Source organism: Raphanus sativus, chromosome 9 (genome assembly GCF_000801105.2).
Source record: "Raphanus sativus cultivar WK10039 chromosome 9, ASM80110v3, whole genome shotgun sequence".
NCBI lineage: Eukaryota > Viridiplantae > Streptophyta > Magnoliopsida > Brassicales > Brassicaceae > Raphanus > Raphanus sativus.
In genome coordinates, this window is record NC_079519.1 from 21368525 (window position 1) to 21396264 (window position 27740).

At 33.3% G+C, this 27740-nt stretch overlaps 3 protein-coding genes across 3 annotated transcripts; 2 read left to right on the forward strand and 1 right to left on the reverse strand.

Moving 5' to 3' along the window:
- Positions 1 to 1439: 1439 nt before the first annotated feature.
- LOC108824956 (uncharacterized) lies at positions 1440 to 2852 on the reverse strand. The gene is made up of 2 exons (XM_018598314.1): positions 2301 to 2852; positions 1440 to 2198 (listed from the first exon to the last, which is right to left on the reverse strand). Exons 1-2 carry the CDS (start codon positions 2850 to 2852, stop codon positions 1440 to 1442), a joined length of 1311 nt encoding a protein of 436 aa, XP_018453816.1.
- A 12936-nt stretch (positions 2853 to 15788) lies between these two features.
- Positions 15789 to 16634, forward strand: LOC108824955 (uncharacterized). Its single transcript, XM_018598313.1, has 3 exons — positions 15789 to 15812; positions 15940 to 16236; positions 16320 to 16634. Exons 1-3 carry the CDS (start codon positions 15789 to 15791, stop codon positions 16632 to 16634), a joined length of 636 nt encoding a protein of 211 aa, XP_018453815.1.
- Positions 16635 to 22884: 6250 nt separating this feature from the next.
- LOC108827346 (putative cysteine-rich receptor-like protein kinase 39) lies at positions 22885 to 26085 on the forward strand. The gene is made up of 7 exons (XM_018600723.2): positions 22885 to 23810; positions 23906 to 24031; positions 24114 to 24241; positions 24329 to 24539; positions 24620 to 24857; positions 24993 to 25128; positions 25225 to 26085. Exons 1-7 carry the CDS (start codon positions 22964 to 22966, stop codon positions 25507 to 25509), a joined length of 1971 nt encoding a protein of 656 aa, XP_018456225.1. The 5' UTR covers positions 22885 to 22963; the 3' UTR covers positions 25510 to 26085.
- Positions 26086 to 27740: the final 1655 nt, after the last annotated feature.

The window sequence follows — 27740 nt, forward strand, 5'->3', positions numbered from 1 at the left end:
TAATAGCAAAAGAAAAAACCACATTCTCCCATATTGAAAAGTTATGTTAGTATTTTTTATTTCTTGTGTGTGAGAGTACAACACAAAATTAGTTTCGCCAGGCTTCTGATAGAGTGACGCAAATTCAGAAGATTGTTTGCAGTTGTATCCTGGGACTCATTACGTTATCGAACCGTCGCACTACGGGACATATTTTGAGTTAAGGAAAGAGATAATATCTCGCCTCTGCAGTTGTATCATCCTTTTCTTACTTTTTGGTATAGTTTTATCATTTTTATTCTTTACAATATTCAGTAATCCGTAGTTTATAAAATACGGTTCTATCAGTCTCTTTTGGTCTTTGAGTTAAGGAAAGAGATAATATCTCGCCTCTGCAGTTGTATCATCCTTTTCTTAATCTTTGGTATATTTTTATCAATTTTATTCTTTACAATATTCAGTAATCCGTAGTTTATAAAATACGGTTCTATCAGTCATTACAATTTTTCCATAGATAACAAATAATCCATGGATAAGGGTTTTTATCTAGCTTTGGATTTTTCAATGTTGTTCTTCTGCCATAAAAATAGTCCAAATTTTTATACACATTCGTTGTTGTAAAAATACACGTACAAAATGGTGTTGAGGTGAGGGCCCAAGTTTGCAAAGAAGGGGAACATTCGAAAATGGCATTGTTGACTGATTCATCGGATCTTCCACATCTAGAACAATGGTTGTTACAACACATATGGCATCGTATCAAGTTCCATGTAACTACTACATAACCAGATACTATCTGCCATATAAAATGACGTATTTTCGGTGGAACATTGATTTTCCAGATAAAAGCTTTTAACTTAGTGATACTAGGCTCTGAAACCAAAATCTCATGTTCTCGATAAAGAATATTCTTATTCATTGTTATCCAATATCTGAATTTAACCATGTACATCTCATTCTTCGTATAACTCCTAAAACAAGGACACATATATAATTATTTTATAACATAGATATAAAATCAAAATTCAAAAAATAATACTCGATACCACATTTAATGTTTTTACCCAAAAAATCAAATACACGTTTTAAAAGCGCTGGTTAACATCTAATTTCATTTAATTGAAATACTTTTTTTCATTTAGAGCTCAAAAAACATTTGGTTGATACACCTCTATTTCTGAATAAGTGTTATTTTTACATTTTTCACAGAGATTAAAAAAGTGACAAAAATATATGTAAGTTGTTATTAATTACAATTATCTGATCAATATTAATTGAGATAAATAAAATTATTTATAAAATCAATGCAGTTTGCAATTTAATTTTAACTGAAAGTATGTATAGTTTGCATTGAAATTGTAAAGTGATACTTTTTGTATAACAAAAAAACAATTACCTCATATAGGTGAGAAGAGAAAACAAAAAGAAAGGCTCAACCTTAAGAAGACATATGAGCTAATCTAACTTGTTTCCCTTACGATCAGATGATGTAACCAAGCTGGCCCTCCCAAAGCTAGGTAAGATTGAAACCTACCATAACGGAGAACACTCTTTGATATCTCGTGAGCTACCATGTTGGAGTGTGCAGATTCTGTTTCAAAGGCAACAGAGTGGAAAGACCCACACAGAGCGGTGATCTCTTGAAGGAGAATCCGGTAGCGAGGCCAGCCAAGGGGTTTCATTACAGCCTCCATAACTTCATGACAATCAGAACTGCAAACGATTTCCTGATATCCTAGATCCCGCAAGCTTTTCAGTACCCAGATGAAACATCGCAGCTCAGACGTTAGCCTATTCGGTGAGAAAGTGATGGCGTCTCTTGCATGATGTAAAACGTTGCCTTGTTGATCACGCACCAGATAAGCAACTCCACTGTGCAATGAGGCATTCCTCCAATTCGAGTGAAAGTTACATTTGACGAAACCTGCCATAGGAGGTTCCCATTTCTTCGAGACTGCACTGATTCCTTGTATACCAACGACCTCTTCCTCCTTACCGTTCACCTCTTCCCATAAACGCGCTTCTTCCAAAGCCTGTTGAACCTGATTCACCAAAGATTCCTGAGAGTCCGCATAAATCAAACTATTCCGGTTTTTCCATATGGTCCAAAGAATCCAAGGAATAGCCACTCGCGGAGACTTCGGTATTGTAGTGTCTGACATAAGCTGAAGAAGCATAGAGAGACCTTCAGTCACTGATACCGAACTCATTGGTGGCAGCTGCAGAAAATTTGCAAGATTCCAGATCTCTTATGCCATTGCGCAATGAAAGAGAATATGCTCAATAGATTCTGGTGCCACCTTACATATCTTGTATCGTACGTCAACGTTTAAACCTCTTGTATTCAAATTCTCTGCGACCGCCAAGGCACCAGAAGCCGCTCTCCACAGGAAGTTTCGAATCTTAGGAGTTGTTGCAACTTTCCAGATCTTTCTTTTGAGCTCAAAATTTCCAGGCCGTGATACTGCAGAATGTACTTCCTCTGTTTCTTTTGCTAGAGATGCCAACTTATAACCACTCTTAACCGTGTAAGAACCATTATCAGAGAAAGCCCATATATCCTTATCAGCGATGTTGCCAACCTGAAGCTGGCGGATACGAGCCACCTCATTTTCTGGAAATAGAGTTTGTAGTTTCTCCACGTTCCATTGATGATTATCATCCAGAAGTGACTCCACTCGTAGGTTAACATCAATCTCTCTTTGTTTATTGACAGGTCTCCGAGGACAGTCATCCATGATCCAGCTCTGTGACCAAACATATGTCGATCTCCCATTCCCAATGGATCTTATCAGCCCTTTCTTAAGCAACTCACTACCAAAAAGCAAGCTTCTCCAAGCATAAGAGGGACGGTAACCTTTACCACACTCCATGAATTCTGATGAAGCAAAGTACCTTCATTTATAGATACGAGCAAGGAGGCTAGTAGGATCGTTCAAAACCCGCCATGCTTGTTTAGCTAAAAAGCCTGGTTGAAATCCTCAATGTCTCGAAACCCCATACCTCAATTCTCCTTAGAGACACAATTTCTTCCAAGAAATCCAATGTATCTTTCTCTTTTCATCATTCTCATCCCACCAGAAACTGGCCATGGCACTAATGATCTTCTGACACAGATGTTTTGTCAATCTAAAACAGGACATGGCATAAATGGGAAGAGCCATCGCTATAGACTTAAACAAAACCTCTTTCCCGCCAAAAGAAAGCTTCTTTGCGAACCACCCTTTGAGTCGTTTACTCATCTTGTCGCCAATGAAAGCTAGTAGTTGGAGTTTATATCCACTAAAACACTCAGGGAGGCCCAAATATTTGCCATCTCCACCTTCCTTCTCAATATTAAGAAACTCTGCCAAGATACGTCGCATAACAGGATCGATTCCGGCCCCAAAAGTTACTGCTGACTTCTGAAAGTTGATCATCTGTCCAGAAGAATCTCCATACAGTTTCAGACGCCGTAAAAATTCAGAGTATTCTGCGAGGGAAGCCCGGCACAAGAAGAAGCTGTCATCTGCGAATAGTAAGTGTTGAACCGATGGACACTTAGGCGCAAGTTTCATACCCGAAATCAGACCTTCCTGTTCAGCTTGATTCATTGTATGCACTAGAGCTTCAGCACACAAAATAAAGAGAAAAGGGCTAAGAGGATCTCCTTACCTAATCTCTCTTTCAGGTGTGAATTTTCCATAGGATTGGCCATTAAGCAACACTGAATAGGAGACAGATCGTACACACCTCATGATCCACGAGACCCACTGCTGATGAAAGCCTAACTTCAAAAATAGAGCTTCTAGGAAATCCCACTCAACTCTGTCATACGCCTTTGACATGTCTGTTTTAATGGCAATAAAATCAGACTTGCAAACAGGATTAGTGCGCAGACCATGGACAATTTCATGTGCAATAAGCAGGTTATCAGATATCAAACGTCCTGCAACAAAGGCCCCTTGAGTAGGAGAGACAATGTGTGGTAAGACAACCTTCAAGCGATCACAAAGTACCTTCGAGACCACTTTGTAGACGACCGAGCATAGACTGATAGGCCGAAGATCCTTCATCTGGTTAGGGTTCTCAACCTTAGGTAACAAACAAATTTCAGTGTAGTTCCAATCTGCAGGTAGCTCCCCAGTGTCGAAAAATCTCTTGACTTCTTATGTAACCTGAGGCCCGACAATGTTCCAAAAGTTTTGGAAAAACTGACCCGTCATCCCATCAACACCGGGGGTACTATCGCTTTTGATACCCTTAACTGCTCTGCGTATTTCTGCATCAGTGATAGGTCTGATCAAATCCCTATTCATACGCTATGTGACTCTAGGTGCCATCCCATTGAGTAGTTCAGTCAGCGCAGCAGAACCTGAGGAGTGGAACATATTCTTGAAATAGTCTACTGCGATTCCACCCATTTCATCTTCAGAGAAATGTTCCACTCCATTATCATCAAAGAGAGAGTGTATCTTATTCTTCATTCTTCTCGTCTCAACCCAACCATGAAAAACTTTGGTGTTTTTGTCACCAACTTTGAGCCAAGTATTCTTGCTCTTCTGCTTCCAGTAAGACTCTTCTTCATCATAAGCTTTCTCAAGTTCTACTCGGAGAGAAGGAAGAATGGCTAAATCAGGGAACCGCTTGCTCTCTTCTTCTTCGAGCTTTCTTCTCAATCTCTGGATATTTTTACTAGAGTTCACATTTGCATGACGTTTCCATCTACATAGCTCTTGTCTGCAGGAGTTGATTTTTTCTGAGACAGAGCCTGATCCTGTGAAACTCTCCCATCCTCTACGTACCACTTTCGTGATTTCTGGTTTCTTGCACCATCGTTTATCAAACATGAAACGCCCCGTTCTTCTCTGTCCCATGTTAGCAAGACTAGCTAAATCAGGGAACCGCTTGCTCTCTTCTTCTTCGAGCTTTCTTCTCAATCTCTGGATGTTTTTACTAGAGTTCACATTTGCATGACGTTTCCACCTACATAGCTCTTGTCTGCAGGAGTTGATTTTTTCTGAGACAGAGCCTGATCCTGTGAAACTCTCCCATCCTCTACGTACCACTTTCGTGATTTCTGGTTTCTTGCACCATCGTTTATCAAACATGAAACGCCCCGTTCTTCTCTGTCCCATGTTAGCAAGACTGGTAAAAATAGGACGATGATCTGAACCAGTCTTTTCTAGGTAAACTGAGTGTGATTGTGGAAAGATTCTAAACCACTCAGCATTACCAAATGCTCTATCCAAACGGCACTGTATCCAAACCTTCTCTTTCATCCCGTTTTCTATAATTTCTCTCACACCTCCCCATGAAAGACGGTTTCCAGAACTTGGTATTTTCTTCAGTCTGCAGTCCCGAGCCATCGCTCTGAAATCAAAGAAAGAACTCTCCTGCCTTGGCGGTCCTCCCTCCTTTTCAGAGTTATTCATGAGCTCGTTGAAATCACCAACAAGGAACCATCCCCCATTTATGTTTAATGCTATGTATTTGGATATTTCTATCAATTAAGTTAAAAAAAAGTTAGAATGACACTTATTATGAAGCAGATGAAATATTTCTCTTTGAGTTGATTCAAAATTTAACATAGCCAAAAGTTTACAAAATTTGAGTTCCAATAACTTGTTATTTTGCACAAGACATGTGTCATAATTGCATGCTGATGTGATTATCATGAATATTTTATAATTGCACTTTCATATTTAGTACGACGTCTGGAAAAGTTCTTTAGTTTTGACTTAAATAAAAAATACTTTTCATTGTTAAATGCTGATTTTTTAAAGCTTTTAGTCAAAAAAAATCTTTTCTTTTTCATATGGTTTTTATTTTCATCGGTTAAAAAAACACAATAATAAGAAACTCCGGTTTAACCACACGGGTGTGATCGGGTAGTCGAGACTATTCGTAAAGATTTTAAGGATCACATGTTCGAATGTCTCCCAACTCAGGTTACCCATTTTTGTGGCTACGCGACAGGGTATTTAATTTCTTTTTTTGAGCAACTGGATCTGATTAGCGCCGATGGTCAGAATCGCGAAAATTAATCAATTGGATCACGGCCCACTGAATATTTCGGGTTAACAAAAAGAAAAAAGAAACTCTGGCTTTTTTGGTGACATGACGACAAAGGAATGGACTTTTCTCTTTTTTTTCGTCACGAGAATGGACTTTTCTCTATCATGACGTGAATGACTTGTGGAAATTTTCAACGGCTGTGATTGGTTAGTATACTGGTCAACAAAAGCAGAATAAGAGGTTGAGCTAAGCTTGGGTCTTTGGGTGCTCGAGTCGGATCTTGTCGGATTCAGGTCTTTCGGATCTTAGATATCTAGATCTAATTAGGTAATTAAAATTTCTCTGTTTAGATTTAGTTCGGATCATCTCAGATTTGAATCGGTTCGGATCTTACATAGTTAGACTCAATATGTCGGATCCAACCTAAAAAAATACCCTAAAACACAAAAAACCTGAAATAATTAAATATCCATAAATATCCAAAATTTTACTTTAAATGTGTCCCGAAAACATAAAAAAACCACTCAAACTTTTATTAATTATCCGAATTATATTTTTGAAAATCTAAAACATTACCCGAAACCCAAAACCTTACTTGAAAGCTCAAATCTGAATACAAAATATATACAACACTGAGATATATCTTATATATATTAAAACTTTAAGATATTTTGAATATTCCATAGGATTTCGGATTCGGAGCGGAACGGGTCCGAAACCCACTGATTATTTATAATAAGACCCATTACAGTAAAAAATGGTTCAATTCCTACCTATACCAAGATTTTTTGTGTCGATTTCGGATCGGATCTTCGGATCTAGGTAAAATACCTAGACCTACTATATATATGAACCAACCATATTATATAGTAAACTTTTCGTTAGTTTCGTGGAGTGGAAATATTATCGCTAGAAAAAAACAAAACATGTGATAGTTAAAAATGTTTACTCCAAATGTGGTGGGTCCACAGTAAAAAGATCTACTTTAATTTACCACCAATATTTATTACATATTACATGAAACTTCAACTCGGTTTTTACCACCAATCAAAGCTAACGTCTGCTAGAAACTTCAACATGGAAAATCATGATATTTATTAGAGAAATTCTTGGGTTCACCCCTAGAGTGAACCTTTATGTTCACCCAACCAATAGGATTTCGTTATTTCATATTCAGTATCTTTTAGAAAAGGAAACAAAATATTGTCAAGTTTTATTATATTTTTAAAATAAAAATAAAAATAAATAATTAACAATAATAATTGCAAACAAAAACACGTTTAAAATTATATTTTTAATACCGTCAACCAACACTAAACCCTAAATCCTAAATCCTAAACCCTTGGGTAAACCCTAAACCCTTGGTAAATCCAAAACACTTTGATAAATTCTAAATCCTAGAGTTTAGGATTTATCCAAGGGTTTATGGTTTACCCAAGGGTTTAGGGTTTAGTATTTAGGGTTTAGGGTTTAGTATTTACGGTTTAGTGTTTTGCCGATTGTGTTAAAAGTATATTTTTTAAAAAATCAGAAGATTTAGGATTTATCCAACGGTTTACAATGGGTTTAGGGTTTATGATTTAGGGTTTATGGTTTAGTGTTTTGTTGACGGTATTTTAAATATAAAATCTTTTTTGCTACTATTATTATTTTCTATTTATTTTTTATTTTAAAAATATAATAAAACTTGACAATATTTTGTTTCCTTTTTTAAAAGATACTGAATATGAAATAACGAAATCCTATTGGTTGGGTGAACCTAAAGATTCACTCTAGGGGTGAACCCAAGTATTTCTCTATTTATTACATATTTACTCGCTTGTCTTGTTATTCTAATAATGTGAATATGAATAAATGAATAATAGATAATTTAATACAAGTTGTTACTTTAGACCTATTATGCTTATGAAGTATGATGGTTCCTAAATAAAATTGGACAAAATATCCGTAAATTTTGATTCGATTCATTATTCGTTTTAATTCGAACAAAAAATTCAGGATATTAGTAACTCTCTGAAATAAACCAAATACTAATATGTAATATTCATATAAAACAAGTAAATCATAAATACTAATATTTTTAGCAACTAATATCCGATCCAATTCGTAACCACCTAATTGTTTACCTAGCATCATTTTCTGAGTTATTAGTTGTAGAGTGTAAGACATAGAAAAGCAGAAGTGGATCGATTTGCTAATAAAATCGATTCTTGTGAGAATGTCTGAAGGATTCAAAACTGGCCTCCAATTATCTATTTGATTCGCTTGTCTTGAGGCGTATATATTGGATCGGTTTCCTCGGTTAGGTCTAAAAAAGCATGTATGTGTGAGTATAGTTTCCTTTTCTCTTCCCGTCAGCATCTATAAATGAGAAAATAAAAGATTGAGCTGATTTCCTGAGTAATAAAGGGGTAGAAAATTTTCCTATGGCCTCAGTATTTTACTACAATGGAATGATCACACAAAGATGGAAATGAAGGATAGAAAAACTTCATATGATCTCACTATTTACTTACACTTTTCGGAGCATAAAAGAGAAAGAAAAAAGAAAAGAAATGGATTCAATGAAGTGAGATAAGAAAAAAGAAATGAACCAGAGTAAGGTTATCTTTGTGATCAAAAACCTGAATGGGTAAGAGGGTCAATGTGTCTTTTGATTGATACTTCCAAGATGAAACTGCACAAAAGACTCTTAAATGAGGTCAGTGATGGTCAGTTTGGATGTCTCTTGTGAGCTATGGACTAGAATGCTTTGGATTTTAAGTTTAAGTCCATTACATGGAAGTACTTTTAAAGGTAGATACCATTTGATGTGGCTTATAACAGGTAATGGTGAAAGTAATGATTTTAAAGAGTAAGTGAGTTCCTCCGTTTTCAAACCTCTTCCATATATTTAGACTCTGTTTTGCTTGAATACAAGCAAATGATAAGTTTAAGAGAGTTGATATATCATAGTTTTATGGGTTTTGACCATGATATAAGTCACATATTTAGAGTGTTTATTATATATATTTTTATTTCTTTTTAGTGTCAAGTCCAGGTATGTTTTGGAGTACTTTAGAGATTTTAGAACTATTTGAAACTTAAAGAGAAATGATGTTGAAAATACCAAGTTGAACCGATGTATGTTGACCGACACTCTCGCTGATGTCGGCTGACACCATCTTTACATGTTAAACCGACGCGAGTTTAATGACGTTTCAAGAAATTACAGTTTGACTCAAAGTATCTAAATCGTGTTTTAGACCTTTATTATGTTTTTATAGCCATTTTAGGCTAAGTTTTATTTGAGATTTTGAATGATAGATCAGAAATCCTTCTAAGGTTGATTTGAAACTCATGTTTTATTACTTTAACAATATAATTATGCAGACCTCATGATCCTTTAACATACTTAAGAATGAGAAATTATTTGAAATACCATTACTTAGATACCACTTCTTAATACTATTTTCAAAGAAAATATCAAAAAAATTGAGTTAAGAATGTAGTAATAATTGTTTATGGTTTAATATTTAGGGGTGATTTTAGGTTTATAAATGTTTTATAAATCATTGTAAACATTTATGAACTACGTAGGAGGTTAGTTTAGTCTTTTTCATCTCAAACTCAAAGTATTAATGAAAATAGTTATTTTATAAAGGTTAATTTATAAAATTTTATAAAAATTTATAAAATTTATGGTAAAATTATAATTTCCACAAAATTATTTGGAAACTTCAGAGTAGTTTTAAAGTTTTTGGTCGTTCTTTTTTAGAAAAAGAGTTTTTGGTCGTTTTTATACTTTGATTTTTGGATATTCAATTATTTTCAATATCTTGAATACTTTTGACTTATTCTTAGGTTCATCCCCTAGGATGAACCTTTAGGTTCACCAACCAATAGGATTCAAGTATTTTTTATTTAATATATTTTAAAAAAGGAAACAAATCTTGTTAAATTATATTATGTTTTTAAAATAAATAGCTAAAAATAAATAAAAATAGTAGTAATTGAAAAAATATATATTTTTTTAAATTTTTAAAGCTATGATTCATCCAACGGTTTAAAATTTATCCAAGGGTTCCGGGTTTCCCAAAGATTTAGGGTTTAGTATTTGGGGGTTTAGGGTTTAGTATTTGGGGTTTAGGGTTTAGTATTTTGGGTTTAGAGTTTTTATTAAAATTGTTTTTTGCAACTACAACTGTTTTATTTATTTTTAACTATTTATTTGAAAATATAATATAATTTAACAATATTTTGTTTCTTTTTTCAAAATATATTAAATATGAAATACTTAAATCCTATTGGTTGGTGAACCTAAAGGTTCACCCTAGGGGATGAACCCAAGAATAACTCAATACTTTTTAGATAGCCTGGGAAGTTTTTACTGGATTTCTGAACAGTTTAATCATGAATATTTTAAAGTTTTTTTGAATTGCTAAGTACTTTTGGATTATGTGGTGTAACCCGATTCAGACTTAACCAAACCCATTTAAAACAAAAAAAAAGAAACTTGTATGAAACTTATAGTATAAACATAATACTAAAAATCTAAAACTGTCCAACTTGAATCTGAACGGTGTTCAAATTCACATATCTAATTTATATTGTACACGTATTCATAAGGGAAATTTGTTTTTTTAGGCCAAAAAGGATAACTTTGTCCTAAAAGACTAATCTCGTATACTTTAGGTCCTATTAGGTTAATTTTTTTCAAAAAGGCAAAACTGCCCCTAATTTTAATTAAAAACTAAAAATTACAATTTAAAAAATATTGTTAAATATTAAAATATAATTTTTAACTGAAGTAATTAAAAATATAAAAAATCTCAAAAAATCATAAACTTCGATTTTTTATTTTTATTTTTAATTTAAAAATTGATTTTATAACTTTTATTTTTTTTAATTTACAAATTGATTTTATAAATTACGATTTTCTATTTTTCTAAAAGAAAATTGATTTTCTATTTTTTATAAATCTATTTTCTATTTTTTATAAATTGATTTTTCTATTTTATTTATAAATAAATTTTTATTTAAAAACAGACTTTATATTCTAAAAATATTTCTATTTTTATAAATTTATTTTTATTAAAATAATTTTTATATTTAAAAATGATTTAATTAAAAAATTTAAGGAAACTAAATATTTTCAAATATTCACTTTTCATATTTTTGGAACTGATTATCCTTATCCATAGAGTGTAGATTACAGTAAAAATGTTTGAAATCGATTTCTACTATTTTAGATTTATAGTAATATGTAGATTCAGATTTTTACAAGTTTTAGATTTATAATAATGTGTAGATTCCGATTTCTACAGATTTTAGAACGATATGTTAAGCGCTGAATGTGTTTACCAAATATTTTTAGATTACTATTATTTAAGTAGATATATAGGTAGATTCAATGAAAAAATAGATTATATGTTTACTACATAGAATGTCAATTTTATTTTTTTAGAACAAAATATGAAATTATGATTTAAATATTTTTAGAACTGAAAAATATTAATACATAAATATAGGTATTTCATCAGTATTTGGTATTTTTGAATTTTTTTGTTTGTAAAACTATTTAATTTGATTTAGTTTAAAATATATTAAACGGTATTAGAAAAAAAAATGGTACAAAAAAAATTAACCTAATAGAACATAGTTATCATTTTTTTGGTCTAAAAAACAATTTTCTCCTATTTATAAGCCGAGAAATACTAACTAAAGAATATCTTCGGATTTTACAAAGAAAAGAAAAAAATTTCATAAAACAAATAAGAGAATCTAATTTTTATAATCTAATTTTTATAGACTAATATTAATAAGGGAAAATTAGATTTTTAGGACACTTTGAACTAGGATTTGTCACACTAGGATTTTTACACGATGTTTTCTCAAATTAGGATTTTAATTCTTGTAAATACTATAATGCCCTTAAAATCTCATTTTTGTAATTGAATTATAATTATAAATAATAATTTTCGTAATAAATTTATTATTTAAAACATTTAAGAAGTAAAAAAAAATTACAAAAGGGAGAACAAAAGAGATCCCATTTACCGGGTAAAAAGGAACGACACCCTAATTATTTTTTACTGTCTTCTCCGCCGAGCTTGCTCCCATGGCGATCTATGAAATTTCTGTTTTCATCTTCTTCTTTATCTTCTGAGATTATTGTCTCCATCTTTGTTTGATGTCTTTTTTAACCTCTTTGATTTTGTATTGTGTCATGTGAAGATGGTTTATAGCCTCTTCGATTTTATTTTGTATTTGATTTGATAGGTTATTTTCTTTTGTTCTTGATTAGATCATTTGCTAATGGTGGCCATTAAATCGGAGTCACCAAATTTATTCACGTTTTTTAAGTTTTGAAAGCTTGAAATTGGAAGATACATGCTAAATCTACAAATTAAAACCATACCCAGCAAGAAAAACGCAAAATAATGGACTAAATCAATCAAAGAAAACATAGTGGCTCTGTAAAAATGTCTTTGTAACCCTAAAAACTGTTGAGGAAGATGATGACTTATTTACGGTTATACCATTAATGAAAATAAACACTAAAAAGAGCAAAACGCGTTACTTGGGTATCGAACCTGACAACCGGGCAATGGAAGTTTCCATATTTTCACGATTTGCCTAGAATACGCATATTACCTACCCAGAACACCGTATAATAGGTGTGAACTGTATTCTACCTTCTGGCGTCATATAAAGTAAAAGGTATAACAGGTTATGACACATAATGTAACGGAGCTCTGTGACTGAGTTGTGGTTATATCTTGTTTTCTAGCTGAAGGTACACCAAAGACATTTTTCTTGATTATAACGTAACTGATTCTATCTTTGCTAGAATATAGAAGAAATGTTATATTACGGTATATAGCCTGGATATATCAGTGTTTTAAATTTAGAATCCGAATTATAAACTAAGTAGACTGCCAGAATGAGTATTCTAACTGTAGCTAGAAGATAAAATAAAATATGATTCGAATTTTTTAAAAAAAAAATTTAAACTCATATATTGTCATACTTATGTTTCCTACAGTTTTAATACTTTTTAAATTTTTAAAATTTTACTTATTATTTTCTCATAAAACAAGGGTAAAATATGTCCAAATTGTCAAAAGTATGAAAAGTCTTATTGTGACAAACAAAAGTTTAAAGTGTCTCATTTTTCTAATTCTCCCTATTAATAATCCAATACACGAGCTATCAACAGTAAGAAACTGCAGGTAGCATATCCAAATTAATATTTTGGGTGTGAATTGTTAAAATTTTATTTCAAAGTTTATCTATAAATTGTTAACAGCAAAATTTTGCCATATTTGCTTTCGCCTAGATTTTAAATTCCATATTTTTTTCCAAGTCTTACAAATAACTAAAATAACTTGTTTTTACAGAAATAGAAAAACAAAAAATTTCACTATTTTTTCTTTTCGGTTAACAAGCGCATAATATACGTATTACTTATTTTTGACTTGACAAGCTTATTGCTTTAACTAAAACACAAACTAAAATACAGGTTTTTAGCCAATTTATACCCATAGCTGGCGCTAAGATTTATGTGATTAGAAGGGATAAACTGACCAACTTTAAAAGAATAATAAAATCTGTTATGATTCGTGTAGAACCGAACCTGGTAGAGGATTAGTAAACTTCTTAAAGTTCAATTACTAAACTATATACATTTGTGACCAAGCACTTAGAAGCGTGGACTTTTTTTTCATCTTTTGCTTAACCCAAAACCCGGCTTTGCTTGACTCCTTGCATCCATTTCTCACGTTATGTGAACGGTTTGCGCGGAAAAAGGTCCAAACCTTAGCTACTTACATAGAAGCTTTTACTTCACTACATTTAAACTTGAAAGCATTTACTAAAAAAATAATAATAACATGCTTGGTCACACAGAAAAACACAACAATACTTTTTTGAATCTGTAGGGCCCTATTCGTCTCGCGAACTGGATGCGGCATCCAAACACACACGCGGGCCGATGTTCGCAGTGGCGAATGTAAGATTTTTTTAATATGGGGAAAAATCATGTATAAATACAAACTTAAGACTAATATATAAAGTTTGATAGGGAAAAATAATTAAATTTTGGGTTGAGTTACAAAGAATTTAGAATTTTTGTGGGGGCAAGTGCCACCTCCTTAACACAAATAGGTTCGCCACTGGATGTTCGTTTGGGCGAAATAGGAGGTTAAGTTGGATGCGGCATCCGGATGTATTTTTAAAACTCATCCGGATTTTACGGGATTTATGGATGCGATTTTTGAAAGCTTCCAAATACAGTAAACTCATCCAAAAGTACTAGAAGTTGGTAATACCCTTCATTTATTTTAAAAATTACAAAGTTTTGCTATTGGTTTCTAAACCTAATATGCCGTCACCTCTCAAATCTGATCTACTCCTCACGCTCTCTTCAACCTCCGATCTCTGCAACCTCCGATCTCTGCAACCATGAATCTCGTACTCCTGATCCCATAACCCTAGTCTTCTCTCTCTCGCAGCCCTCTCTCTCTCGCAGTCTCTCTCTCTCACGCAGTCTCTCTCTCTCTCACGCAGTCTCTCCCTCTCACGCTCTATTGGTAAGTTTTTCACATTGTAATGGGTAACTTACATATACCCTTTTGGAAGAAATCTCATTTGTTTTATTTTTCATAAAAGATGAAGCTTTGAGTGGTCTTCTCCAAACGCATCTCATCTCCATAGCATCTCGGCTCCCTTCTCGTAAGCTTCATCTTCACGGTAACTCATTTAGTCTTGTGATTTGTGTGTTGAGTTTTCTCTTGTGATTTCTAATGCCTCTTGTTTGTTGGTTTGTTGAGCAAAGTAGTCTCACTGCTTTGTTCTCTTATCTGTTGATGTGTCTTATCTGTTGCCGTGACTTGTACATTTTCTTAAGAGTCTTCCTTTAACCGTAGCACTTAATTAGAGCTGAAGTTTGATAGCTACTGGTTACAGTTCATGTGAGTACATTTTCGTCTTTGACATCCAATGTGAGCTCTTTTTGCTTCTTTGCTGGAGATAGATGTTTAGCTTTTAGCATTTGATCACTCCTCTGTGTGTGTGTGTTTTGAAAGTGAAAATAGATGAGGCTTTGTCTGTATACTACATAAGACTTGCTACTGATCTTAAGTCCTAGCTTCCTTTCTCTGTTTAATCTCAAAGTGGTGCATACCCAACACCATTTTTCTCTTGGTTGCTTCTTGACAGAGAACTCGTTTTTATGTAGTTCTTGCATCTGTTTCTGAACATCTGTGATGTTTTTTTTATTCTTCTATTCTGGTTATTAACTTTCCGACTTAACATGTGCAGGTGCCTTTGAAGATCCTGATATTATTCATCTGGTCTCAGAAGCTTCGTCTCTCACTCTATCGTAAGAGCTTTGCTTTCTATATTTGCTTCATTCGTTTATGTGTAATGTTAACTATATTAGCTCAAAACGAGTGTAGATTGTGTTTGTTCGATAATGTTTTTTAAAAAGGACAACACTTTGTGGCTTTGTTCGTTTGTATCTGATGCTAGACTTTGGATAACTTACTTTCTACTTTAGGTTTGACTCTGCTTGGTTGATGTGAACTAGTGTACTTTGTGATGTATAAAGATGAACATGTAACTTGAGTTGTATGTATAAAGATGAACCTGTAACTCTGCTTGGCTCATGTAACGAAGGTAGCATAGGGAGATTATTTTATAGCTTAAGTTACAGATTATTTTATAGCTTAAGTCGTGAATGATTATTTTTGCTGGCTCTCTTCTCAATCTCACATTCTCCAGCTCTATCTCTTCTCTGACGCCTTTCCAGATCTCTCTCTCAAACTTCAATGGCATTTGTCCCTGGAAATGATGTAAGTCATTCTCAACACACTATTTTGGTGTTTCTGTGTTGCATTTAGTTAGCATTTAGTTGAGTTTAGTCTTTATGCATTGAATTTAGTTAGCTTGACTTAGATGGTCTTCTTGTGCTGTTCATAGACTGTATTGTGGAGTGATGAACAAACACGGTTTGTGCTTCAACTAAGAATTGAAGAAGAACTGAAAGGCAATATGAGAAATAAGGTTCTCAATGAAACTGCAAGAAAGACAATTGCAAATAAGTTTTGTGATACATATGGGGTGAGGCATGCATGGATAAAGTTTAGGAACAAGTTTAATTCTTGCAAGAAGCAATACGGAGCTATGAAGAGGTTGAGTCAGAATAGAATTGGACTTGGATATCATCCAGATGGGTCAATAGACATGAGTGATGATTGGTGGGAGCAGCGTTGTAAGGTAAAAACTTTAGAATCTGTTAGCTAAACACTTTAGGTTTACGCTAAGTAGAAACATGAGTGATGGTTGTTATTTTATTCTAGGAATGGCCTGGAGCTAGGAAGTACAAAGAAAAACCAGTGGCAAACACATATCTAATGGAGCATATTTTTAGTGGGGTTCATGTAAGTGGAGCAGAAGGATGGAGTGCTCAGCAAGATGGAAATGAGTTAGACAATATGGAGGTCGAGAATGATGATGCTGCATCTGAAGCAGGGACAACCAATCCTCCAGCAATGCAAACCAATCCTGAACCAGATGCTCCCTCATCCTCCAATGGTCCACGAGGCTCCAATGCTCCCCGAGCCTCTACTGTCCCAAAGCCTTCTCGGAAAAGGAGTTCAGAACAAGCAGCATAGGTTATGAGAAGTAGTCTTCAATCACGTGATGAGATACTCTCTCACAAGAACCACCTAATAGAAAGCCATCCAGATTTGAGTTGCAGTCAGCTTAAGGCTATGAGACTCTTGCATTCACTGTCTAGTATCAAAATCTGGTCTCCATTGTACAGAGCTGCCACGAAACATCTCAAGGAAGCTGCTACAAATCGACAGAAATTCCTCAGCTATGAAGATGACGAGAACAAAGGTTGTATATAGATGACAGATGATGTATCAAGTACGTTATACTAAATGGGTTGCATCAAATACGTTGAATCAAATTGTTATGAATGTTATTTCTGATCGTGGATTTCAGCACATGAATTTATATAATCTTTTAGGATATGGGATGCAGTTATATATATATATATATATATCTAAATTTACATTCAGTAACTTTAATATCGTCTCTAATGATAAGATATCTCTTTGTCTGTTGACGTAGCCAAGTTGATGAATTATATTCAACATTTTTGTCATTGTTATATATATATATATATATCTATCGTCTTTAATGATAAGATATTTTTTGGTCTGTTGACGTAGCCAAGTTGATGAACTATATTCAACATTTTTGTCATTGTTATATCACTTTATTTATCTATTTTTATATTTGTTTCTTTTCACATCTGTTACAATAAACATGTATCAGATCCAAAGTTAGTGGTCCCTGGATTGAGAGGAAAATTGTTAAGATAAATAAGCAATCCAAATCTCAATCGAATATTAAACCAAAGAAAGTACATATATAGTCTGACTCCACTTAATATAAGGCTTTTTTCTAAGAAATACACCCAAGAATACATCCATTAGGTGTTAGGTCCAAAACGTACAATATCTTACTAAACAAAGGGTTGGACATCTGGTGATAGATATCTGCTCTAGTTGAGGACATGATCCCCAGAACGGGCATCTAGTCTGTCTTATTGATTTTCGACAAATTTTCTCATTCTTTTTGACAAAGTGTTGGCGAATAATGGGGTCACAGATAATTTACCTACCCCTCGCTTCCAACGATGTGTGATCATTCCCTTCTAAGTTAGAAAAATGGAGGTCATAAGTAATTTACCTACCCCTCTGCATCTTCCAGAAAATCATCTTAACCTTTTATACATATGGATGCCGAAGAGAGAGAGAGAGAGAGAGAGAGAGAGAGAGAGAGAGAGAGAGAAGAGAGAGAGAGAGAGAGAGAGAGAGAGAGAGAGAGAGAGAGAGAGAGAGAGAGAGAGAGAGAGAGAGAGAGAGAGAGAGAGAGAGAGAAGGGAACCAGAAACATACAGATTTTTACCTTCAAGACTTGCAGGAGGAACCCGATCCATTATATACCAAGCCCCAAAACAAGTGAGTATAGTAGATTAAGGTTAGAGGTCAGCTTTGGTTTCTCCAGCCATTCTCAGCAGATGTGGATGTGAGCATTACGTGATACACTGCGGTGTTTCCATCTAATACATTCTGCAATCAATAAATCTAAATGGTACTATAGAGTGATTAGAGTAGCGAACAAATTGTATTTGATCATAATCCTCTTTTTGACTCAATAAAAGTTTTTTAGAATATTATTCATAAGACTCAAAAATAAATTAAATATCAGTAAACCCCCCAGACTTAATCAACACTGTCCCTAGTGTTTATTCAGTCGAATTTGGTGAGAAAAATATATCATAAGGAAAAAATTAACAAGGAAAACCGGTATACCTGATTTTGATATGAGTGTCTATCAACATAGTTAAGTGGCGATCAATACTCTTGATACTCTGTCGATTGATGCTAGCTAACCATCATCGATTGATGCTAGCTAATCATCGTCGATTCTTGTGCAAACTTGCCTTTCTAGGGTCTTTTTCCTAACCTGAAATAAATAAAATACAAAAAGTCAGTATTAAAATAAACATAAAACCAATATTTTTTTTGATGAACAGTATTTCTGCTACAGTAACTTTGCTATATTAATCGCAGTTACAATACATCCGATTTTGGCTACAGTGTCGGTCAGTGGTGCTGCTACAGTGTCGATCGGTGTTCATGCTACAGTGTCGGTCGGCGCTGCTGCTATAGTGTTGTCTGCACTGTTCATCTTTTTTTGACCTAAAATAAGTAAAACCGAAAAATCAGTAAAATACGAAAATATAAATCTAAAGTAAAAAATTATTTAATAGTGGGTTGTTGTCTCCCACTCAGCGCTTATTTTTGGTCATTAGCTTGATTTCTGGAGATCTGATTCAGTTCGAATGAGAATGAAAACTTGCTTCAAAACATGTCTATATGTTTTCTTTCTGAAGTTTCATCACTTTTTTTGTGAAAGGCTCTATAGACTCTTTTGCTTTGTCTAGCATCTCAGTAATAAAGAGTGCTCCAAGCTTTGCAAATGGCTGTAAGAAGCATCTGCTGTGCACTCTAGATTCCTCAATGATAACTGAGGAATGTCCTTGGTTCTTTTCCTCTTCTTTCCCCAAGACTTGTCTGATCGCGTGGTGGTGTCTCCATCAAAAAGATTTTGACACACTTCAAACTCTTTATGCTGTGATACGCGTCTAGTGTCAATCGATGCCGGTTTGTTGATGTCGTTCAACAGTGCTTTTGTGAGGTCCTTCTTGAAACTGGAAGGTGTTTATGGTACATCTATTATTTTTTTGGGTGGATTCAAATCAATGTAGAGATATTTTGATGTGCTTTGAATCTTGATGTTACATCTAAGTGATGGCTAACGCGCCAAGTTCATTGACCAATTCGATTGTATCAAGTGTGTTGCATCAAGTTGTTATAGATGTTACATCTGATTGCGGATTTAAATCCATAAGTTTATATAGTTTATGGTTTTAGGATGCGGATGCTACTATGTACATTTTGTATTTTATATAACCCTAAATTTGCACTCTGTGAGCTTAATATTGCCCATGTAACTTAGTAGGTGACTATATTAAACATATACTCTCTCTGTATCACTATAAGTGATGTTTAAGGTTTTAGCACATAGATTAAGAAAATACTAACTTTTATAAAATTTACATTGGTTATATACAAATATCATTAAATGAGAATAGTTCAACCAATAAGAAAAAGACATCATTTTGTAATTGGTCACAAAATTCAAATGCTATTAAATTCTACATAGAATAGTGAGAACATCAATTATTTTGGAACAAAAAAAAATTCTTTAAACACCACTTAATGTGATACAGAGGGTTATTACAACATTTTAGTCTTTTGTTTCCATATATGTTATCATATCTACTAAAATAGAACTACAGTTTTTATTTACCATAAAAAATTATAATAAGTCAATTTCATCAATTCATCTATTTGATTACTTATATTAATCTATTATATATATATAATATTTCTTAAAAAAATCTTAATTATTACTAAGGATAGTAATAATAAATTAATTTTAACTGCAATTTGCTTTTAGTTATAGGTTATAATAAAATATGTTGAAAAAATCTAAAAACATTAAGTAAAAATTATGAATATTTTTTAAATTGATGCATTGATTAATTAGTTTAAATAAAAAATTATTATAAAACAAATTAGTAAAATTATATGCTATTTTATACATTTTATATTTATAATCTATATTATATTAAAATATAAGTAATATATAAATTAAATATGAAAGTTATATTAAATTCTTAAATTAACATTTTCTAAAAAATTACTTTTATTAGATAAGTAAATAAAATATCATATATTTTAAACTTTTTGCATTTACATTAAAGAAAAGAGGAAGTTATACTTCCGTTTTTTATTTTAGTATTTGAAAACCTAGTAACACGCAACTTTAGATGGTCCCAACAAAGAAAAAGAAGGAAAAAACAATAAATAAAGCACTAGAAACTCTGCGTCCATTCAATGCTCAATATATTATCCATTCTGACATCTCATTATACTATTTTCTGATAAATTTAATAAATATCAAATAAAACTTAAATAATGTAAGCTCAATTACAAAAACTATTTATGAAATTAAATATTGAGAAGTACCTTCAAATAGCCATGTGCAAAAAAAAAACGGAACCAAAAACCATAACCGAAATCGAACCGGAATACCCAAAACCGAAATTGGACCGAAAGTCTCAAATATCCGAATGGTTCCTATAATTCTATATCCGAAATAACTGAACTAGAATCAGAACTGAATCAAGAACCGAACATATATCCGAATATCTAAAAAAACAAGTTTAAACTTTATAAGGTAAAATGTTATCAACCCCACTCGAATCTGAGTTAGATAAGAAGAGTGAAAACATTGTTACCACCATACCACATTATTTTTACCTACACTCTTATATTAATATTATAAATATATATGGTATTTCTATATTAATATACAATAAACACTTATCAAATTAACACTTTAGTAACTCAGTTCTGGTTGGAATGACGAATGTATAAGTGTGTAACCACTAGACACATATTAAACGGATATATATGTATATATATGTATTTGATTCACATATTAAACGGATACCCGGAACCGATCTAAAACCAAACCAAAACTAAATCAAAATCTCATAAGTACCACTTATTGGGTATAAAAATGATTTACCCGATATATCGGAAACTAAATAGTTCTTACCCGGAACCGAACTGAATACCTGAATGCCCAAAAATACTTCTTTTTTGTCCAAAAATACTTTCAAATAACATCAAATCAAGAACCGAACATATATCCGAATATCTAAAAAAACAAGTTTAAACTTTATAAGGTAAAATGTCATCAACCCCACTCGAATCTGAGTTAGATAAGAAGAGTGAAAACATTGCACCATACCACATTATTTTTACCTACACTCTTATATTAATATTATAAATATATATGGTATTTCTATATTAATATACAATAAACACTTATCAAATTAACACTTTAGTAACTCAGTTCTGGTTGGAATGACGAATGTATAAGTGTGTAACCACTAGACACTTAGATTAACATCTTAACTAAAATATTCTGTATATGTATATATATATGTATTTGATTCACATATTAAACGGATACCCGGAACCGATCTAAAATCAAACCAAAACTAAATCAAAATCTCATAAGTACCACTTATTGGGTATAAAAATGATTTATCCGATATATCGGAAACTAAAAAGTTCTTACCCGGAACCGAACTGAATACCTGAATGCCCAAAAATACTTCTTTTTTTGTCCAAAAATACTTTCAAATAACATCAAATCAAATTTTTATTTTAAAATATCACTCAAAAAATAAAATCATCAAAATAAAATTTATTCAAAGATAACATATACATTTATTTGAGTTTATGGTTAGTCGTTAGATTTTAGAGTTTAATACTTAAGAGGTGGGCCGGGATTACAGTTAAATTTAGGATATGTAATCATTTAGTGTTTTTATTGATTAATAAATGCTATTTTGAGGATTTTCTTCTTGCTTATTTGAGTTACTTATTTAGGTTTTGAAATATTCATCCAAGTTTTTTAGCAAAAAAAAAAAAATATTCATCCAAGTTATATTCAGAACTGTGTTTATTCGACTTTGGTTGGCTTTTTAAAATTTGTAAATGTTTAGAAAAATACTCCTGTTCGGGTTCAACCCAAAGTACTGCGATACAATATCGGTTTGGTATTTTTCACAAATCGGATCAAATTTAGATTTGGATTCTTTTGAAAAACGTCTATACCTATAGATTTACCAACCAATGAAAATTAGTTATTTTATATACAGATTTTTTCAAAAAAGGAAATAAAATATTTAAAATTTGATTTTAAATTAAAATACAAAAAATAAATAAAAATAGTAATATCTGTAAAAAAATAATATTTTTTTAATATTGTTAAAACTGTTCGTACTAAACTCTAAACCTTAAACCATAAACCCTAAATCCTAAACACTAAACTTTAAACATTTGGGTAAATCCTAAATCCTTGGATAAAAAAATATTCCAAGAGTTCAAGGTTTACCAAGAGTTTAGGGTTTAGTGTTTAGGGTTTAATATGAAAAATTTCAATAATGTTAAAAAATAAATTTTGACAGCTACTATTATTTTTTATTTATTTTTTATCATTTTATTTAAAAAATAAATTCTAAATATTTTATTTCCTTCTTTGAAAATTTCTCTACATGAAATAATCAATTTTCATTCGTTGGTGAACCTAGAATTTCTCCAAAATATATTACTTCATGTTGAATTATTCATTAGAAATAAAGAATATTTGAAAACTCTGGACTAACTTGGGTATCGTTGCCAATTACGACCCACAAATAAGCAATATTCATCCTATAAATATAGCCTATTTCTTGGCAATGACAATAAGAAATTAAAGAAGAAAAACTACAACCAGAATGAGAAAATTGTGTGCTATTATTCTCTTCTCTTGCTTTCTTCTCCTTCTAACTTTTATAGACGTTGAAGCAGATTGTGAAGGCAGCTTTTTCGCCGATAACAGCACTTACAGCAAAAACCTTAACTCTCTTTTCTTTTCTCTTGCAAGTAACGTCATCTCTAATGACGGCTTCTACAACACTTCAACCGGAGAAGGCATCAACAAAGTTTACGGTCTTGCCCTTTGTGGGAGAGGCTACGAGAAGCAAGCTTGTGTAAACTGCCTGGGGCAAGCGATTCAAGAATCACAAGAAACGTGTCCAAATCGAATGAAATCTTTCAGATGGACGACGAAAGACAATGACAATGCTTCATGCCTTGTACGGTATGCTAATCACTCTGTTTTCGCGAGACTCGAGCTTTTCCCACCTCATATGTCACCAAATCCTTTACGCATAGAGGAACCTAAGAGTCTTAAGATTTTTAGACCAGAATGGGAAGCACTGGCTAACCTGACAATCCAGTCTGCTACTTCAGCTCCTGAGAATTCCTCACTTGTGCTTAAGTTTTATAGCGTCATAAGAGCAGAGTTCACAGAGTTTGCAGATGTTTACATGATGATGCAGTGCACTCCTGACATTTTATCTATTGAGTGTAATAAATGTCTTACGAAGTGTGTGTTGAACTTTCAATACAACAATTGGGGACGTCAGGGCGGTGGATGTCGGCTTCCCAGCTGTTATTTCCGGTGGGATACTTATCCTATTGTTGGTTCTTCTGAGAATATGACAAGAGTGTCTGTGATTAGTCATGGTTCTACTCCTCCTCAAGAAGATACTGAGTTAAAACTTGGATATGAAGAGAAAGGTAAATTATATGTTTTTTATGGTAAATAAAATATTTCGTCAGTGATTAATAAATTTGTGGTTTTTATTATTATTATTGTTGTCTTGTTTTTGCAGGAAAAACTATTAGGAATGGAACTATTGCAATAATTGTGGTTCCAACGGTTATTAATATCTTTGTGTTTGTTGTTCTTTTCATAATCTTTGATCAGAGGAGAAAGTCATATAACAAAAACATTAACGGTATAAGTTGTTTGTTTGTTGGTTCAGTGAAGCTTAAATTTTGTAGAATAAAGGTTTGATATTTTGTGTTGGTATGTTTCAGAATCAGAATACTGTGATTCTGATGGACAATCTATGTTGCGGTTTGGTCTTGCCATAATACTCTCTGCAACCAATGACTTTTCGCCTAAAAATAAGCTTGGTCAGGGTGGATTTGGAACTGTATACAAGGTAAAAATATTCAGAAATTAAATAGTTTTGTCAAATCTTGATAATTATATGGGTCAATAACTTTATTGCGTGGATGACTGGTTACAGGGGATTTTACAAAACGGGCAAGAAATAGCTGTGAAGAGATTACTAAGTGATCCAGGACAAGGATGTACAGAGTTTAAGAATGAGGTCTCGATCTTGACAAAACTCCAACATAAGAACTTGGTTAAGCTTCTTGGGTTCTGTAATGAAGAAGACGAAGAGATTCTTGTCTACGAGCTTGTGCCCAATTCTAGTCTTGACCATTTTATCTTTGGTGAGTCTGAGACTTTACATATTGGTATAATACATCTGGAACTTTTAAGCAGAAAAGAGTATTTTCTTTAAAATCTACAGATGAAGAGAAGCGTTCGCTTCTTACATGGGAGGTGAGGTTCAAGATTATCGAAGGCGTTGCTCGAGGTCTTCTTTATCTCCATGAGGATTCTCAGTTGAAGATTATTCACCGAGACTTGAAGGCGAGCAATATCCTTTTAGATGCAGACATGAACCCTAAAGTTGCAGACTTTGGGACTGCGAGGTTGTTTGACACTGATGAGACTTGCGCTGAAACAAGACGCATAGCTGGAACCCGGTAAGAAAAAAAAAATGTAACCTGTACATTATCTTTTTTTAACATAATCTTTCAGAATTAACCTGTACATTATCTTTTTTTAACATAGTCTTTCAGAATTAACTGGATCATAAATTCATCAATTAACGTATGCAGTGGATATATGGCTCCGGAATACCTGAATCACGGGCAAATCTCAGCAAAATCTGACGTTTTCAGCTATGGTGTTATGCTTCTAGAGATGATTAGTGGTCAAAGAAACAATAGCTTCGAAGAAGGACTTGCAGCATTTGTAAGCTTCAGTTTACATATCTCTCTAAGTTCATTTCTTTTACTTATATATAGACACCTAAAGAAAGTAAGACGTTAACATATTTTACTTGTTCAGGCATGGAAGAGCTGGGTTGAAGGAAAGCCCGAGACTGTAATTGATCCTTTACTGATGGAGAATCCAAGAATCGAAATCATAAAGTTGATCCAGATTGGTTTATTGTGCGTTCAGGAGATTGCAGCAAAGCGACCAACCATGAGCTCTGTAATAGTTTGGCTTGGCAGTGAGACTGTCACTATCCCTTTACCTAGTTTTCCTGCTTTCGCTAGGAACCATTCTCAATCTGAAAACAGTAAAATGTCACTGAGCAATAACGTCTCCACGGAATTGAGTTATAAATAAGTAGATCATTAGGTTTATATGCAACTACGTTATTACAAAGACCCAATAAACCGTTTCTTTGGTAAAGCTGATCCCAATATATAAAAGGGATTGAGAACATGTTTATTGATAGCAACCTTGTTTTGCATAAGTGGGGCATCATCAATTTTTAACTATTAAAGTTTAGAGAAGCAACTTTAATAAGGAACACTTAATTAAAGATGTTTATTGGTAGTTGGTTTAATAAAAAAAGAGAGAAAGAATGAAAAGAAGTAAAAGAAGAGAAGAGACAATGAATCTCTGACATGTGGCACTAATTCGCTATGTCATTGTTGTTTTGTCGACATAAGATAAACCTTGGTTTTTAGTATTATTTTGTTACATGTTTTTTTTCCTAGTCCAACAATGGGCCCATTTTCAATCTAAAACTTGAAACATGTAAAGACACTTTTTTTTTTGACATAAGACACATTCTTCTAGAGATACACTTTTTTCCTTTTTTCCCCATGTGTTTTGACATCACTATCCTTTACGTTTGGTTAAGAGGAAGAAGGTACACATCCTTCTTTTCTTATTTTAAGTTCTTATTATTAGTCATTTTATCAAATGTTTTTATTTGCTTTTCCTTAAAATTTAATATATATATATAAAATAAATATAATTTCACAGCAGATTGTAAATTTCTTTTTTTCTACATTTTAAGATCCACTTTCATATATATATTTTATATATTTTAAAAAATTATATAAAATGTGTGGACATGGAAAATGTGGATAGAAAGATGTGTTCATGTTTTACACTTAAACGTGAAAAATGCACATTTGAGTCTTACACTTATCAGTAGACAAGTGTTCACACTTGAGTCTGAGAAATCGGAGTAATTCAACAAGTGGAATGATGGAGATCTCATGACAAAACTTGTTCACATTCTCAAAACCGAAAGAAAACATATTAATGCACAAAAAAAATTGTGGATATGGATGATTTGTTTGTGGACAAGTTAAATGTGGACATATATTATAAAGAAAAATGTAGACTCATGAATAACGACATGTGGACTCGTGAGTAATTCAAAATGTGGAATCAGATTTAACATTCATAACAAACTAACCACTAGAAATTAATAAACAACATGAATAATTCAACAAGTGGAATAATTGAATAACTTGTAAAGCGTCTGTAATATTCCATAGAGTTTTTGTTCTCCTTCAAACAAGATTAGTTCCACCAATTCATATATAGACAAAATCAGTTCCAGAAAAAAAATAACAGATTCGTTATATTTATACATAACAGAAGAAAGATTAAATCTTTAAAATGAAAGATGATTTTTTCCCAGATTTGGTTTCTTATCTGATGAACTAACTTTTTTGAAATCTAAACTGAATTTTCAGACAAATCTGTGAAATTGGGAATAGAAAGTTAAAGTAGAGCACGGATTGGACTTTCTGGATTTTTTCTTCGCCATTGTTCTTCGTAGATTTCGCTTTTGATTCTCGAGGTATGGAGAAAACAGAAATAAGGGTTTTGAAATTTTGAGAGTGAGTTACCTAAAAAGACACTTTTATCTTTTTTACTACACTAATAGACACTATAAACAATAGAGCTCAAAATAAGGAGAGAGAAGAGAGAGAAGAGAGAGAAGCTCCGTCATTTTCATCGCGTCCGGCCGACGGCGTGGGCTTCCACAGCCACCGTCGGTCCTGATTTCTTTTCTTTTCCGTTACTTTCCTGCTTGTCTAGTTCCGTCGGCTCAGTTTTCGTTTTGTCTCTTGGCGTCCGTCGTCGCACCGCCCTCTCGGTGGACGGTCGGCTTTAGTGCGCCGTTGTTGCTCCTTTTCCGGCTAAGGAGAACAAGCGGTTTTAGGTGGAGGCTTCTTATGCTCCGGTTATTTTCACGATTTCGTGGGTTTCGGTTCTGTTATGGAGGAGATCTCGCGGCGGCGATGGATGCTCTCCTGCGTTGAAGCAGTTCTAAATTTGATGGGTTCGCGTCGATGCGGTTTGAGATCTCGGGTGAACCCCGATGAAGCTCTCCAGTGGATTTAATCTGGTTTGGCTCCGAGGTTTTGCGACGGCGGGTTAGTCTCGGTCGTGGCCTCCGGAGACGACATGTAGCGGCGACGCTCGTCGGGTTGAAGGGATCAAGTGACACGTGCGTCCGGGCGGGTGCGGAGCGCGACACGTGGTTTGAGTCCCCGATGTGTCGGTGGAGTGATTTTTTGTGATTTGGGCTGTGGCCCATTCCTTTG